This window comes from Dama dama, chromosome 9, assembly GCF_033118175.1.
Source record: "Dama dama isolate Ldn47 chromosome 9, ASM3311817v1, whole genome shotgun sequence".
Taxonomy (NCBI): domain Eukaryota; kingdom Metazoa; phylum Chordata; class Mammalia; order Artiodactyla; family Cervidae; genus Dama; species Dama dama.
Genome location: NC_083689.1, coordinates 108,828,280 through 108,844,777, shown reverse-complemented (window position 1 = coordinate 108,844,777; position 16,498 = coordinate 108,828,280). Strand labels below are relative to the sequence as shown.

The 16,498-nt window shown below is 40.7% G+C and overlaps 1 protein-coding gene across 1 annotated transcript in view; it reads right to left on the bottom strand.

Moving 5' to 3' along the window:
• The window catches only part of MAN2A1 (mannosidase alpha class 2A member 1), a 202,770-nt gene that overhangs the window by 51,081 nt on the left and 135,191 nt on the right, over positions 1-16,498 (bottom strand). Inside the window, exons 13-16 of the mRNA XM_061152130.1 lie at positions 8,968-9,133; positions 7,314-7,532; positions 6,477-6,599; positions 3,511-3,625 (exon numbers count right to left, since the gene is read on the bottom strand). Coding sequence (XP_061008113.1) covers positions 3,511-3,625; positions 6,477-6,599; positions 7,314-7,532; positions 8,968-9,133 — 623 coding nt within the window. The remainder of the gene's footprint in view (positions 1-3,510; positions 3,626-6,476; positions 6,600-7,313; positions 7,533-8,967; positions 9,134-16,498) is intronic.

Sequence of the window (16,498 nt, the reverse complement as noted above, 5' to 3'; positions counted from 1 at the left end):
TTTAGAAGCATTTCTTAGTACAGAGGAGCGTCACATAACCAAACGCTCTTCAGGTATTGGGAACACCTAGAGAGGCAAGCACCCTGAAGATGTCACATCTCAGTCACAGGCCTGGTGAGTGATTCAGTTAAAACCCAGGAAGACAGGATCCAGACAACCTGTGCCCTCAGACAGCGGTGCATGAAACAAGGGCAGATGGAAACAGACAACAGAGGCCACCGGGAAAAGGCTCCACCTCCGCAACTGGGGCACGGTGAGAGTCTCAAATACAAACGTGGGAGGGTATGCAGTTTGAAGGAAAGCACTCAGGTGATCTTATATCTCCATTTTCTCCACAGTCTTGGTGGGGAAAAAATGCTCTAGGCTTGAAAGAGTAAAAGGAAAGATTGATCTGTCACTTCGAATACTTACATATGCTGGTTTCAGGTTCAGTTCAAGCAAGTACACTAAAGCTCATCTGGAGAATCACTTTAAAGTCACATTTTCTCTAACTTATCCGTCATTTCACACAAACTTCTGAAGCTTCCTGCTTTCAAGCTGCAAAAATCTAACATCAGCTCAATTTGTCCCATCCACTGGGACATCTAGAGGCAATCTGAGGTCTGCATATTTATTTTTTAATTATTATTTTTGTTATGCTAATACTCTAAGTGCCCAGTTCAAAACAACCTCTATTTCTTAACTGACTAATCAGAGCCAGCCTTGCCACCCTGGAGAGCAGGGCAGGTGTGTGGGGAGTTTGTGACATCTCTTGCCCTGCTCCTGCTTAAGGGCCGACTAGGCCCTGGGCCTTTCTGACCGCTCAGTGGGGAACAGGTGGAGGAGGAGGGGTGGAAAGACAGGCACGTAGTTCTGAGGAGGCCTATCTGTTGGGATAAGCAAACAGGCCAAGGCAGAGCATAATAACTTCCGAGCTGGCTGCTGAAACGCGACAGCAAGCTAAGCTACAGCCACAGAAGTGGAAGAGGGCCGTCGAGTTCACAGAAACGACCTCTGATATGAGATCCAGATCCTGTGGACATCCGAAGAAAACTCAGAAATTGCACTACTGAGCAAATGCCATTAAACAAAAGCAAAAGCAGTTACGCAGACACCCCTGTCGGAATACAGAAGTTGGACTTTTCTGATGAGCTACTTCAGCATTTCCTCTGAAACACGTTGTTGTTTAGTTGCTCAGTTGTGTCTGACTCTTTGCGACCCCATGGACTGTAGCCCACCAGGCTCCTCCGTCCATGGGATTTCCCAGGCAAGAATACCACAGTGGGCTGACATTTCCTTCTCCAGGGATCCTCCAGACCCAGGGATCAGACCTGTCTCTCTGGTATTTACCCTGAGCCCACACAGAAGCCTGCTCTGAGACAGAGTCTGCTCCTCAAAGTCACTGACGAGGAGCGGCAGCACACCGGGCCGCTCACGCAGCTCTGGGCAACGCGCGCCCCGCGCTGCACTCAGGGCAGAACCTCCCGTTAGGGACAGAAGTCTTAAGCAAATTCAAAAGTAGACAGGCACATCTTCTGTGTGATCATGCTATTTTATATCCGTAAGATGAAACCTTTGGCCATAGCTGAAGATAGAATTTTAGGACTCTCTCAAATGCTAAACAATGGCCTATGCAAGGGTACAAAAGGAAGGCCAAAAATAGTGTTTCTGACTTAAAAGCTTTAAAAGATTATTTCAAAACTATACTTTCTTGTAGTTTTCAAAGTGTTTGCAGATAATTGCAAAAGACACCAAGTTAGTGTCTAGTATGATTTTCCCTGCCATCTAGAAGAACTTTCACTTTTTAATTCAACATATGAACCATGGGTTACCCTGAAAATATATCACATAAGTAGTCACATAATGAAGTTATTCGTACCTGAAATTCTAACTGGGTACTTGGAGTATTAGCAAAACAAAAATAATAATTAAAAAATAAATACCCAGACCTCAAATTGCCTCTCGATGTCTCAGTGGGTGAGATAAACTTGAGCTGATGTTAGATTTTTGCATCGATGAGGTTTGAAGTTAAAAAAAAGTTAAAAACAAAGTCAAATTTAGACACTCAAATCTGAAAACTGAACGTAGCTGAATAAGAAATTCCCTGAACACAGTAGGCTTCTGTTATTGCTTAGTTGTGAATTAGTGTCTGACTCTTTTGCAACCCCGTGGACTGTGGACGGCCAGGCTCCTCTGTCCATGGGATTTCCCAGGCAGGAACACCGGATGGGGTTGCCACTTTCTTCAGAGGACCTTCCCAGTTCTGGGATGGGTCCCACAGCTCCTGCACTGACAGGCAGATGCTTTACTGCTGAGCCACCACGGAAGCCCAGAGTAGCCTCTGCTTCCCCATGATACCCAAAAGTAAACCGTGCCTGCCCATGTATTTTATTACCTGTTTTGAAACACTCTTTGTCTACCTGTCTACAGACTCAGGGAAAGAATATTTTCCTTTTCTAATTTTTTCATCTTAGCTCATAGCAACAAAACATTTAAAGTAGCATTTTTATGAGGTCCTTTACTAAGAGATTTGATACAACAGTAAATGGTCTGGTTACTAGGATTAAAATTGTGGTTGGAAAGGTACTCCATGCTAAAAACAGTGAATTAAAAATCAACCAACCTAACTATACAATTCTGAGACTGGGAACCATAGGTCCAGTCATATCGTATGGAAAAACCAGTGCTACTGGTCACAGTTCAGTTTCCAAACAGATCAAAGGCCTACTTCTTACCACTTGATTAACAAAGAAGCTGCTTCAATACTGTGCTAAAAGTAACAAACTGCCTGATTTTATATGCTACAAGATAATAAGTTGTAAACAAACAGAATGAATATAGAATATTTTTCTTCTAAAGTTAAACTCTAATAATGTTCACTATGGAAATAAATTCTATATTTGAGCCAGGTTGTGTGTGTGAGAGAAAGGTAGTCAGGGATCCATTAACTGAAAGCCACATTTGATATAATTTCTATTTCCTAAAATAAAAAAATACTATACTGCTTTTTGATCTGAGAAAAGAGCTCATGACTTATGACAAGCACTGCAGTAAGAAAGAGAAAGTTAAAGTGAAGTTGCTTAGTCATGTCCGACTCTCTGTGACCCCGTGGTCTGTAGCCCACCAGGCTCCTCTGTCCATGAGATTCTCCAGGCAAGAATATCAGAGTGGGTTTCCATTTCCTTCTCCAGGGGACCTTCCTGACCCAGGGATCGAAACCAGGGCTCCCGCACTGCAAGCAGACACTTTACCCTCTGAGCCACCAGGGAAGCCCCAAGAAAGAGAAGATATACAGAAGAAAAAAAAACAAAAACAAAACATGTATATGTAGGGAGTTAAGTGTTTGACCATTTTTGATTGTTGAAGGGTAAATACCACCATTTAAAGTCAAATGAGTATGATGTCAAGTTTAGACAGATGATTATGTCATCTTCAAAAACCAATTGCTAAATTATTAAAACTGACACAAGAAAAGCAAGAATTCAAGAATCAGTATACATTTTTTCCACAGTTGCATTTCTGTTTTCTTACCATGTATGTTGTACAGTCGAACTCTGTGGGTAACATGTTCAAAAAAGCAAGTCACGTCCGAATAAAACCTTCCACGTTGCACTATGACAAAGGGTGGTGTTGTGTAAACGTAAGGCTGAGGAGGAAATCACATTTTTAAGAAAAATGTTTGGCTTTTAATTTTTCCAAGGAATGTTTATTATAGTTTCCAAATTGGCAAATACATATCATTTGATATATGTAATATTAAGTGAAAACCAAACCTTATAAGGTATCAGACTATGCACATGCTATAAAAATTGAATATACGGTTTTACATTAGACAAAAACTGCTGAAAATAGAAAATAAAAATGTTACAACTTGATTGGTTTAGAAGATCTACAAACATTTCTCCCTGCCATAAAAATTTCTAATTAAAGTTTTTCCCTATGGCTCCTATGTCATGTAGGAAAACGGCAGCAGTGACGCTGCCCAGGCAAACATTATAACCATGGGCCCCTAATGTTCAGAGTCGGGAGCATGTGGCTAGAAGGACCACAGGGGTTCATCTCAAACAAACTGGAAGCAGGATTCAGAATCATAGCTTAATCACAGTCAGGTTTACTACTCTATAAAACACACTGCCCTTTTACTTGAAAGAACTAAGCGAATATAAAGCCAATTTGCAAACTTGGAAAAACTGTGGCAACCACTGGTTTAGTTTTCATTATTTAGAATCTAGAGTCAACAAACTATGGGAATAAACCATGTGACTGATATGGTAGAGAAATGAAATCCAAAGCTCCTACGAAGAATTTCATTTTAAGTATTACACATCTAGAAGGCTCAACAACAGCATGCAAAGCTAGGCTGCAGTGCAGCACAGGGTTTTCAGTGCTGTGTGATTTGCTTCCATATTTGCCTCTTTGGTTAGAGAGAAACATTCTGAATTTAACATCATGCTTTACAGTTAACAAAGCTCCTGCGCCTAACTGCCACACGGCGAGAAAGTCACGGGGAGGGTGGGAGCAGAGCGGTGCCGCCCGGGCTCCCACCGTGTCTGCTTCACCCAGCTTCTCGTTCCCTGGTGCGCTTCTATTCCTTCTTTGTAAGCATATGATGATTCTCTTTTTCCTACTATCTAATATTAGAGTTACTTAAACATAAAATAATTTTAAAAAATAAAATAGTAATTACAATTGTCTGTGTATAATATTCTATAGCAAGCTATTTTTTTTTTAAAGTCAGTCAAAACAAAATGCCTGTGTGATGACAAAAGCTGTGAAGTGAGAAAACACTGATGCAGCTTATATTCAGGGTCCACTGCCCATCCTGAAAGGTCTACTATGATCTATAGCTCACCTTTAATTCCTCAATGCTTTAAAAAAACAGAAACAACAAGTAACTAGAATTCTGAGCATGATCTAAACAATCCCTTAACACCTATCGTTGATTTTGGTTAGCAGGCTTTTCTAGAGCAAAAGTAACTTTTCAGGAGACAGGACTCTGGGCAACAAAACAGGGAGAATACTGAATTTATCTTAAAGTGGAGAAAGTTGGTGTAAGTGTAAAAGCAAAGGAAGAAACTCTAAAGAAAAAAATACAAAATTGATTACACAAAAATTAAAAACTACTATAACAGAAAAATAAAATAACAAACGCAGTGATACACTGAGGGTATATTTTTCAATAAATAGGAAAAAGGATTAATTTTATTATATATACAAAATCTTTACAGATCCACAAGTCATATCAATGGAAAAATGGCCAGGAACTTAAATAGGACACTCACAAAAGAATTATTAAAGATAAATAAAAGCATTATAAAGTTCAACCTTACTAATAATCACAAAAATCATAACAGTAAAGTATTTTTCATTTACTATTATAGGTTAAGTATTTAATATGGCTAACTCTCAGAGTTTAGAGTAGTATGTTAGATAGCTACCCTCAAAAACACACAGCTGCAGAATGAACATGTATCTTTCTAGAGAGACAAGGAAGATAAGTAGTATCTATATGTCAAAAGCCTTAAAAGGCTCCAAACACACAAAATGACTCTTCTAGAAAATTACTCTCAAGAAATAATTAGCACTGTACAAAGAAAGCTTATCACAATATTACAGTAATAAAGTATTGGGAGAAAATGTAAAATGTACATATGCAACCACAGTAAATTCTTTACTTCCACATATATATAACACACACACGGACACACTTATTTAATGTGAGAACACTTAAGTTCTACTCTTTTAGCAAATATCAATAATCCAACAGAGTGCTATCAACTATAGTTACCATATAACGCATCAGACTCAGACCTCGTTCATCTTACAGCTAAAGTTTTTAATATCAAAAGTGTGTATTGTGTTTTCCGAGAGCATATCAGATTGTGGGCATTGTCACAATGAAAAACAAAATATATTCACATAGGAAGGTAAAACTTTAAAATGGGGGGAAATGATATGCACAGAATAAAATAAACGGTAAAAATAAATGGTAAAAATACAACAACACTGGCAAAGGTTTTCACGGGCTTGTGGAACAATCGGCAAATATCATTGTTTTCTTCAGTTTTCTGCATTAAATGTGCAGTCAAGGTCGGAGAACACTTTTTTTTGTTTGTTTTTTAAAGTGCTAAATGTTAAGGAGAAAAATGGCTCAGTGGTCAATCTATCTTTCCCACATGGCTAGGAATTTTGTGTCTCTATCTATGCCATGCCACACAGGCACATAAATAACTCAGCAGCACCCTAATCCTAAATCAAATCTAGCTTCTTTCCATATGGAGCACTTGTCCACTGTAGCATCCTTACCGAATTTCAACACAGAAATTATTGTTCACCTAATACTCAACTAGAAATTGCTAAGTGTCAATAATGATATATAACAGTGGAGCTAATTCATCTGTTCCTAATAGATGACCATAATATTGAGATGTGTTTATTATGCTCCTCACTACTCTTTCAATAAGTGCCTATTCACTGCTCCCAGCATCAGCTCTTACCTTGGCTTCCCCGTCGGGTAAGAAGAGGTAGGCACCACTTTTATCCTTTTTACTTGTGGTTCCATACCATGAAAACTGTACTTTCACTTCAAGACTTTTACCATCTCCTTTATTTATCATTTCCTAAGGATTAAAAAAAAAAAAAAATTTAGTGTAAGTCAGTATTAAGACATAAACTTACTGTATCTAGCTAGATGCATATGTCTATTTTCAAAAAATTACCTTGTGATAGATTTAAAAGTGATTAACATTCAGCCTGTAATAGTCACAATTCTTGGATGAACACTCCAAATTTTATACTTAACCTTAGGATTTAAAATCTCCACAATAGAACAAAAAGAACACATTTCACCAAAGAAAGAGATATACTAGAGATTAGACCAGTACTTCTCAAACTTTCTGCAGTAAAGGAGTGAATTTATTTTTATTTTCACTATGCATGGAGCAGCATTTTGGTAAAGTACAATGAAAGTGAATTAATTAAAAAAAAAATTAAAGTGATATGCCAAATATAAACTCATTTTTTTATTATCAGATTTAGTAGGCATATATCTACTCAGTCTAGTTACTTTCAAAGTTCCCATAAACATTTCTAAATAGCCGCCAATTGCACACTTATCTGTGGACTAGTAACAAGCAGTCCACGGTCAGCAGCATCATAGACCACACCTGTGAGCAGCAGTGGGCACTGTGGACCGCAGGAGAAGGCACATGTACCTCTCCACCCTTTCCTCCACAATATCTGTGTCCACTTTTTCCACTTTACATAGGTAATCTGCATATGTTATAACAAAAGTGACAAGCCTTCTATAAATTTCAGAACTATTTGGAACATACCTCCATAAGCCCAGACTGACCAAAGCGCAGCTTAATAAAGGAGTTCTCTAGAGTTATAGCTTCCTGAGCACTTTTTATATTATTCATGTTAAAAATTCCTTCATTTGCTATATTACCATTATACAGGTCATATTTGGCTAAATGTGGACTTGAACTTGATGTTTCCAAAATCTTATAAACTTTCAGTCCCAATGGTGGCATCTCTGCTAGAAAAGATATCTTTAAAGATAAAGGAGAGAAGTTATTAAAGAGAAATGCAATCTACTGAAAGGAAACTATTTATACTTCTAGTAAAAACAAGAAACTACTATATTTAAGAAAGAATATAATACTATTCTATGTTTTTATAACTTATGGGTGGAGTATTCACATTTCTGTTTAACTAGGGAACCTAGTAAATTCAAGTGGGAAGGACTATCAAAGACATTAAGGCTTTTATTCAATATATGAAATTATGTGACCATTCTCAATTGTCCTACAGTATTCTTAATGGATGCTCATGGAAATTGTCCATGATGGTAAGGGTTTACTGTGACAGTGATTTTAGGAATCATTTTACAATACTATGATAATTCAGTACATTAAAAATAAAAAATAATAAATGTAACAATGTAAACATCAAGCATATTAGTCCAACCAATACCAGACATCAGTGCCTGGGGGATCCAGCAGACGCTGAACAGGCACGGAGGAGGCACCCACCAAGGGACATGATCCAACCTTTCAGGAGCTTCTGCTCCAATCTCGAGGTGAGGCGTTTCCTGTAAAATCTGATCAAAACCTGTATCATAGTTTCCTTTCTTTCTAAAGGATAATAAATTTATAAGAGCAGCCAGCAATGGCTTTTAATTCTCTTTTAGGTTCCCTAGTTTTTGTCTGTGTCTTCAGAAATACAATTTAAGTTGTACTCCAAATTCTAGAAGTTCATTATTTCCAGTGATATGGGGGTTTGATTTAATACTGCTTACTTCAAGATATTTCCCCAAAAAGTCTATTACTTGAACCCAGACATTTTTTTCATAATTATATCTCAGAAAAGAAGCATCTTATTTATTTAAAAAGTCTTTCTTTCTTGGGATATTACTGTCATCTTTGCAATGAAAAGTTGAAAGTATCCAGTTATTTAGAAGGTGGTATTTATCTTCATTTCAATACTTACAACTCATTAAATTGAGTTAGGCAAAAAAGTTCAAAATTTTACAAGGAATGATTACTTCATGACATCAGGAAAGAGTTACAATATACACACTTACAAAAACGAACAATATACATACTCATAATGCACTAAAAATAACATGCAGTCTACATACTAACAAAGATATTAATATTTTGGAAAACAAAGGATCTGTTTTCCTTTAGAGTCATTTCACTGGCCAGCGGGGCTTCCCTGGTGGCTCAGCGGTAAAGTATTTGCCTGCCAGTTCAGGAGACCTGGGTTCGATTCCTGGGTCGGGAAGATCCCCTGCAGAAGGAAATGACAACCCACTCCGGCGTTCTTGCCTGGAGAGTCCCATGGACAGAGGAGCCTGGCGGGCTACTGTCCATGGGGTCCCAGAAGAGTCGGGCGTGACTGTGCAACCTCACAACATTACAAACTATACACTGGCCGTGCCTCTGTCAGGACGCCTCCTTCGGCTCCACGGAGCGCGCATACCTCGTAGGCTGTCTGTGAGACGCTATTTGCTGTATCCCACACGGCACTCATTTGAATCTCCACAGGCTTTCCCGAAGCAGAGGACACCTGCGCTGCCGATGAGCTCACCCAGACTGAGACCACGGAGCTTCGAGCTTGTTCTGAAGGATTATAGACCACGAGATACCTGTAGAAACAGCTGCTTTACTAGTGGGGTCTCAAAATGTTTGTCCTTTTTCCACACCATTCGTAAGATTTCAACTCACAGGTAAGCACAAAGCCAACACAAGAAGAATTTTCAGAAACATTCCAGTACAACTTTCAGAGAACAGACAATTTTCATCATAACAAATACCACATCGTACAAAGGTAACGAAACAATGATTCTCTTTCTGAGAGTAAATGTTATACAAATGGAAGTCAACAATAGAACTATTATTGTTATTTCTATGTCCTATAAAATGACTTATGTACATATAGTTTTATTAATCTAAAATAAGCAGCCCTATACAATATCCTGATCCTTGCCTAATCTGAATAAGAAAATACATAAACTGCCTGTTTGCATTTTGAAAGTGAAAGTCGCTCAGTAAGCCAGCATACTGGAGTGGGTGTCCTTTCCCTTCTCCAGCCATGGATCAAACCCAGGTCTCCCGCATTGCAGGTGGATTCTTTACCAGCTGAGCCACAAGGGAATCCCTTAACATTTGCATTTCTCAGTTCAGTTCAGTCGCTCAATTGTGTCTGACTCTTTGTGACCCCATGAACTGCAGCACGCCAGGCCTCCCTGTCCATCACCAACTCCCGGAGTCCACCCAAACCCATGTCCATCAAGTTGGTGATGCCATCCAACCATCTAATCCTCGTCCCCTTCTCCTGCCCTCAATCTTTCCCAGCATCAGGGTCTTTTCAAATGAGTCAGCTCTTTGAATCAGGTGGCCAAAGTACTGGAGTTTCAATTTGCATTTTAGTCACAATTAATTTCAATTAAAATTCTGACATTCATTTTAGATGACTAACACACAGTGAAATATATGGCTACACATGCAGCCACACATGTATTTTATAAACAGGGGTCCCTATTATCCCAGAAAGTTGGTCCCAGAAGAAAGATCATTTGAAACAAATTCACTTAAAATAAAAGGCTGAAATCTTATAATAAATAGTGGTAAAAAACTGATTGGAACTTTGCTAGAAAAGGGAAATAAAGACTATTAAAATAAGTTTAGGCAGCATTTGCAAATAAGTGCAGTTCTTAGAATGAAGTGGGGTTTTGACAAAATTTTTCCAACAATACTTTATATTAGCACACATCCATCATGTAACATTTAATTTTTACAAGATGGTTTTAAACATAACTGTATTTGTTAAAGAATATTCAAGGTCCTAATCATTTTTCCTGAAGTTCTCTCTCACTTCTTTGATATTTAGACCATTGTCAGTTGAAGCCCTTAACAGCCTTGGTTTCCTCAGAAGCATTAGGTCCTCACGACTTCATGGGCTTTGCCTGTGAGTAGAAACGTTCTAGATCATGTCACAGACTTCGGGAATTATGCATTCTTTGTAAGACCTATGATTTTACTTTACAATACACTTACAACATATTATCTTCAAATAAAGGAAACAGTATTTCAAAGAGGATACTTGACTAACAGTATAACTGATTCGTCAGTGAATCCTTTCATGGCATCCCCTATACTTTCACGTACCGGAACGCACTTTGCGTGCCGACCCTCCCGCGGCTTCGGGAGCGGAGTGAGGAGCCAGCCGCGCGCCTCGCTCTTGCCCATCGCGCTATCGGACAGGCCCCAGCGGCCGCCGCCCGCTCAGCGCGTGACCGAGTCGGGCGGCCCTCCTCCATCCTGCACGTGCCCTGCACGTTTCAGCTGCACTGCACATGGTTCATTAGGGAATAAATAAATACCGCGACCACAACGGAAGCGAAGGACAAAGGACACGGAGGGCGCAGCACAAAGCCGTAAAGCGCCCGGCTCGCGCGCCGTCGGGAGCAGCACTTGGTCAGGGCAGCGCCGTGACACGCCACAGGGGACGGCGCGGGGGCGGCTCGGCTCGCACGAGGCGTGGCGTGGGCCAGGGTGCCGAGCGCCAGCGTCACGGAGGCTCACTGCCATCCCGGGCGTGTTTGGGAAAGGAGCGCCGGCAGCATGCAGCCAAAAACGAGAGAAAACACAGCCAGACATGCACAACGGGCGCCGGAGCCCCGAAGCCCGAGAGCACGCCCCGCCGCACCCACGAGGCAGGCGGGGGCGGAGCGCCGCCCCCGGGCGGTGCTGGGCGGACTCCGCGGAAGGCGCTGCCCGCCCGCGGGGGCCGGCCCGCGACGCTCTGCCGGCGCTGCGCTTTCCCCGGGCCGTCCAGCCACGCTCCCGCCGGGAGAGGCAGGAACGCCAGGGCTTCAGGGCTACCAACCGGGGCGCAGGAAGGCGGCGGACGGCCAGTCCCGCGCCGGATGTGCAAACCGGCATCCCAGAGCCGGGCGCTTCCTACTGAGCCTCAGGCGTCCAGAGGCTCGTTGAGCGCCAGAATGAGGAGAGCTCCGTGTGGTCTGCGTGTGTAGGCTGAGGGCTGGGGCCAGCCTCCTAATGCGGTAGGCGGTCTGAGGAAGACCCAGGAATGGAGTCCGGAACTTCCACTGCAAATACGCAGGGCTGGTCATAAAGGCTCTGACAATAAAATACAATGCATCCAAGAAATAAACCTGGGCAGCAAGCATCCAAAACACTGATTCCTTCTGATAAGAAAGAAGTGATTCACACCGAAAGCAAATAATTTTAACCATATATTTCATTTTGTACAGTATTAAATCGATTTTTATAATATGCTGTGAACTAGGTTCTGTTTTGTTTCGTGTTAGTAGCTAATTAGTATTTGACCATAATGATGTTTCTACTGTACTAAATGATTATGTAATTATCATGCCAGGAATCTATTCAAAAGCTAAATGTGTGGCATATATAATGAGTATAACGCTGCACGAAGGAAGCAATTCTTTAACATAACGAGAGATTGACAGCATGTCCAAGAGCATCGCACACGGTTACCTGACTCACGCACTCCTGTCTACGTGTGCGCCAAGCAGAGCACAGAGAACGCATGGTCACACACGAAGCTCACTTCCAAGGGAAGTAAGGACACCACCGCAAACGAAGTGTTTTCACTGTCATCACTGTGTTCAGTGGTAAGACATTTGTTACACTATCAGTATCTCCAAACATGAGACTTATTAAACCTGTCAATTATGAATGCAACCAACAGGTTTCATATTAAACTATCATACTCACTTATTAAAAAATAATAAGATTTCATCCATACTAACAAAAGAGTAATATTCCTGAAAAGGGGCAGTAGTTAATTTCTATTTTACCTTGGAAGAAACTGCATAGGAAGCTCAGAACTATTCCCCCTAATCTCTCCTACATTTGCATTGGCTTCTGATCTGCCTGTCACCAAGCCAGCTTCCTAGTCCTCATTACGACACTCAGCCCCCATGACCTGGGGCTACAGGCAATTATCTCATGTCTCTATATACAAAGAACAACCTTCACCTCATGAAGACAGAGCACTCATATGTTACCTGCCAATCAAATGAGAGACTATGATCTATCGTGGCTGAGAGAAAATGGGAAGGAGAAACATCTGCTTGTTCATGTCAAATTGGGAATCATTTTATGAAGAACTAGAATTCCACTGTAAATGTGATTCTGTCCTTGAAGATTCTAATGAAGAGGAGCCTATTTAAAATTCACTCACTTCTTTTGTAGAAATGATCTGAGTCATGTTAAGGCAACAGTGGTCCTCTGGGTCCTATTTTTGAGGTAATCTAACCAACACCTACTATAAACAAAGGGCTAGGACCAGGCGGACTTCCTCCTAGGACTGCACCCAGGGCAACAGGAAAGGAAGAGGCCCTTGGGGAGAGAGATGCTGGAGGCACCACTCAGAGCGTTTCCTCTATGCCGAGCTCAGCCCGAAGGCTGGAAACCTACGAGACGCAGCATTTCATCCCTTACTGGGCAGTCAGCAGAGCTGAGGGTCACGAGGTCAGGTGAGCTGCCAGATTCCACTGGTCAGAGGGGCCAGAACGGGCTTAGGACTCAGCTTCACCCCACGGTCGTCTTAACCGTCCTAACCCCTTGACTCACAGGACACGCTCACAGCAACCATTCTGACAAATGCGGTTTTCTGTGGAGGTTCCCTTAGCTCCACACTTACTTGGGAAAAACTCCACTGACGTGAAGACAGATTCTTCACTGATGCCTAAGATCCCCACGGACCTTCTCTCTTCAGATAGCTCAGGATGAACAAAAAGCTATTTACATTTCAGTACATTACATCTGTGAAAGAAAACTTATAAACCAGAATAATGGAATAGAAAAAATCTTATATACCAAAGAGTATATAAGAGTGTATACTTACATGTAAGTATATAAGAGTATATAAAGTCATTTACCTTATGACCTTACTGCATATTCAAACAATAGTCAAAACATTATTCAAATGATATTAAAAATATTAAAAAACTAAACTATATTTTTTAAAAAATTTTTAAAAAATTAAAAAATATTACATGCATTTATGGAGGTGAAAGGAAGATATAAACGAAAAATGTCACCTGTTACTAAAGTTTAAAAACCAATTAAACAAACGCCAGGTTATATGAAAAGTAACTAACTTCATGTGCCTAGTGTAGTGCCTTGCATGAAATAACATTCAGTAAATAGTTGACGAATGAATAAAACAAGAATCTCAGGAGGAGGCCTCATCACTTGTGAAGAATACCTACTACTGTGGAGCTTTATGGTTTTGTCAAATCATTTTCATTTTGATTATCTTAATTCCTCAAAAGATATGGTTGAGAAACTATGTAATTAACCCCTCTGCAAAGATGAGGGAAATGACAGATTCATGATCAAAGAAAAAGTTAACAATAAAAGCAAAAACTAGAGTTCAGTCTGTCTGATTATTAATCAATGACAGCATATTAAAAAATTCACTTCAAACAATATATTCAACTTCTCTAAATAGCCTCATTAGTGGAGCATAATAGAAAGAGTAGTAACCCTTACATTAAGTTATTCTGAATACGAAAATATGTAGTTTTATCTGTTTACAAAAACTACAATTTCTAGATATGAACTTATATTCATATAGTCCACCTAGTTTTCTAGCTTTAAAACATAATGCTTACCATAATGGCCATCAGAATAAAAATCAAGATATTAAAAAACAAAAAGGAAGCCTTTTTGAGATATATTAGGCCTTCAAAAATCACAATCAGTTCTGTGATTCCTAAGCTCTGGAGTCAGATACATTCAAGTTCAAAAGCCAACAATCATACATACAATTTGACAGGCTTTGGACAAGTGATTTCATTTCTCCAAGCCTTAAGATCCTTATCTATACAATCAGGAGACAAGCTTGCGGTTAGGGTTAAATCATAAAACGTTTGGAAAATCCCAGGGCTGACACTTGGCACAAAGTAGAATATCAACAGCAATTAAATCTCTCCTTTCTCTTATAAGATCGTTCTGGTGTCCTGACCAGGGACCCTGGCATGCAAATCACATGGATGGTGGGATGGAGGTCTCTGAGCCGCCTCACATGCTTTTCGAGGTAAGGCACATATAAACCTAAATGAGAGAAATTAGCAAAACCACACATGTTACAGACACCTTAAACAAGAGTTCAGAGAAGATGTGGGGAGGCAGTGGGGATAAACAGGTGCGCAGAAGACACACAAGCACAAAGTCAACGCATGACATACGGCGTTAAGATGGACAGAGGAGGGCTCCGCCTGCTGTGTGCATTACACACTTATGGACGTGACCGCGCAGGCCCCGTTCTAAGCATTGCTGAGCTCAATATGACAGAGTAGGCAGCAAGAAAAAACTGTGTACAGAGTGTGCTGTGAGGCACACAGAGATGGCAGTCAGGATGGGTAAGAATCAATCAGGAGAGGATTCAAACTAGAAATCAACTTTACACAAAATAAGCAAAATGTATACAAGGAAGCTGACAGAGCTTTATTGAGGGATGTAAAAAATGAAGAGAAATATACTTTTCTAGGTAAGAAAACTAAAATACTGCAAAATATACAATTCTCCCAAAATTAATTCATGAATTTTATGCACTGCCAACCAAAATCCCACTGAAATCCTCTTATTGGAAGAAAGGGAACAAAACAATCTTATGATATTTCTATAAATAGATGGGCAAGACATATGGTTAAATAGATGCACTAAAACATAATGCCAACATTGATTCCCAATGAATTAAAAAATTTAAAGACGGAAAAAATGATAGAAAATAAGTAGGAAAAATAAATGTAAAGTTTGTGGTACAAAACATCTTTTTAACCATAATAGAAAATACAGCAATAAAGTAAAAGGCTGACAGATTTGATAACAAAATGCTTAGAACATTTTCTATATTAAAATGTAAGATTAAAAAGATTAGTAAGATTATATGAAAAAATAAAAGGAGATCAAATTCAGGAAATCTGTAAAGTGTTGTTAAAAATCAATAGAAATATAAACACTCAAGTGGAGAAAATGAGCATTTTTCTTTCACCAAATTGAAATTGAACAATAAATGATGCTTCCACTTCCAGCAGACATAAAGTAGTTGATGACAAGAGCTCTCACTTCTATGGGTCAAGTAGGAAACCAGATAAAATATAGTAATTGTTTGCTTGAAGGCAACAGAGAATTGCTGAAGAGAGAATTTCAGAGAAGAGAGCTGCCTTCTCGAGCCATTTCCCACTCTGGGTTGTGCCAGTTCTCAGCACAGGAAAGGCTGAGTTCCGTGCAAAGCCAGCACGAAGCCTGGAGGAGCGTCACTGTCTCCGAAGAGGCTAAAGAGCACTCGGAGGACACGCAGGGGGCTTCACGCACGCACTCGGCTCTCTCATCAGCACAGCACCGGAGACTGGGGGCCGCCCAGAAATCTAAACAGAAAGCTTCTGAAAAGTAGAGCAAGACAGGAGCGTTTAGAACCTGCCAGAGATAGGGCAGTGTGTGCAAGGGGCTGGAGGCCAAGCACTGCAGGTGACCACGAGAAGCTGATGGAACGGGGACACGGGGCATGCTGCAGCCCACGGGGCCGCAACGAACCGGCCACGCCTTAGGGACGCAAGACAGCGAGAAGAGAAAAGAGGCAGGGACCAGATTTGTCCCTCACAGCCTCCACACGGGACAAGCCCTGCGAGCACTTGTCACCCAAGTGAAACTGATTTTGAACTTCTGACTTCTAAATGTTTAAGATAATACATTTGTGGTTTTTCAAGACACTAAGAGTGTGGGTATTTGTTACAACAGCACTAGGGAACGAACACACCGGGTTATACTGTTGCTCCTGAAAACGAGGGCCAAGCTCCGGTTTCCCAGCAGAGACCACCGCACACAGAAAAGAAAATCCCGAGTGCTGGACATGGGCAGGAGGCAGGGCCCGGGGCTCCTGGAACTGGGCCCAGGAGAGACTGAAGGGTGTCGCCTCTGACCCCTCTCCCAAGGAGGACTCCCTCCTGCTTTCT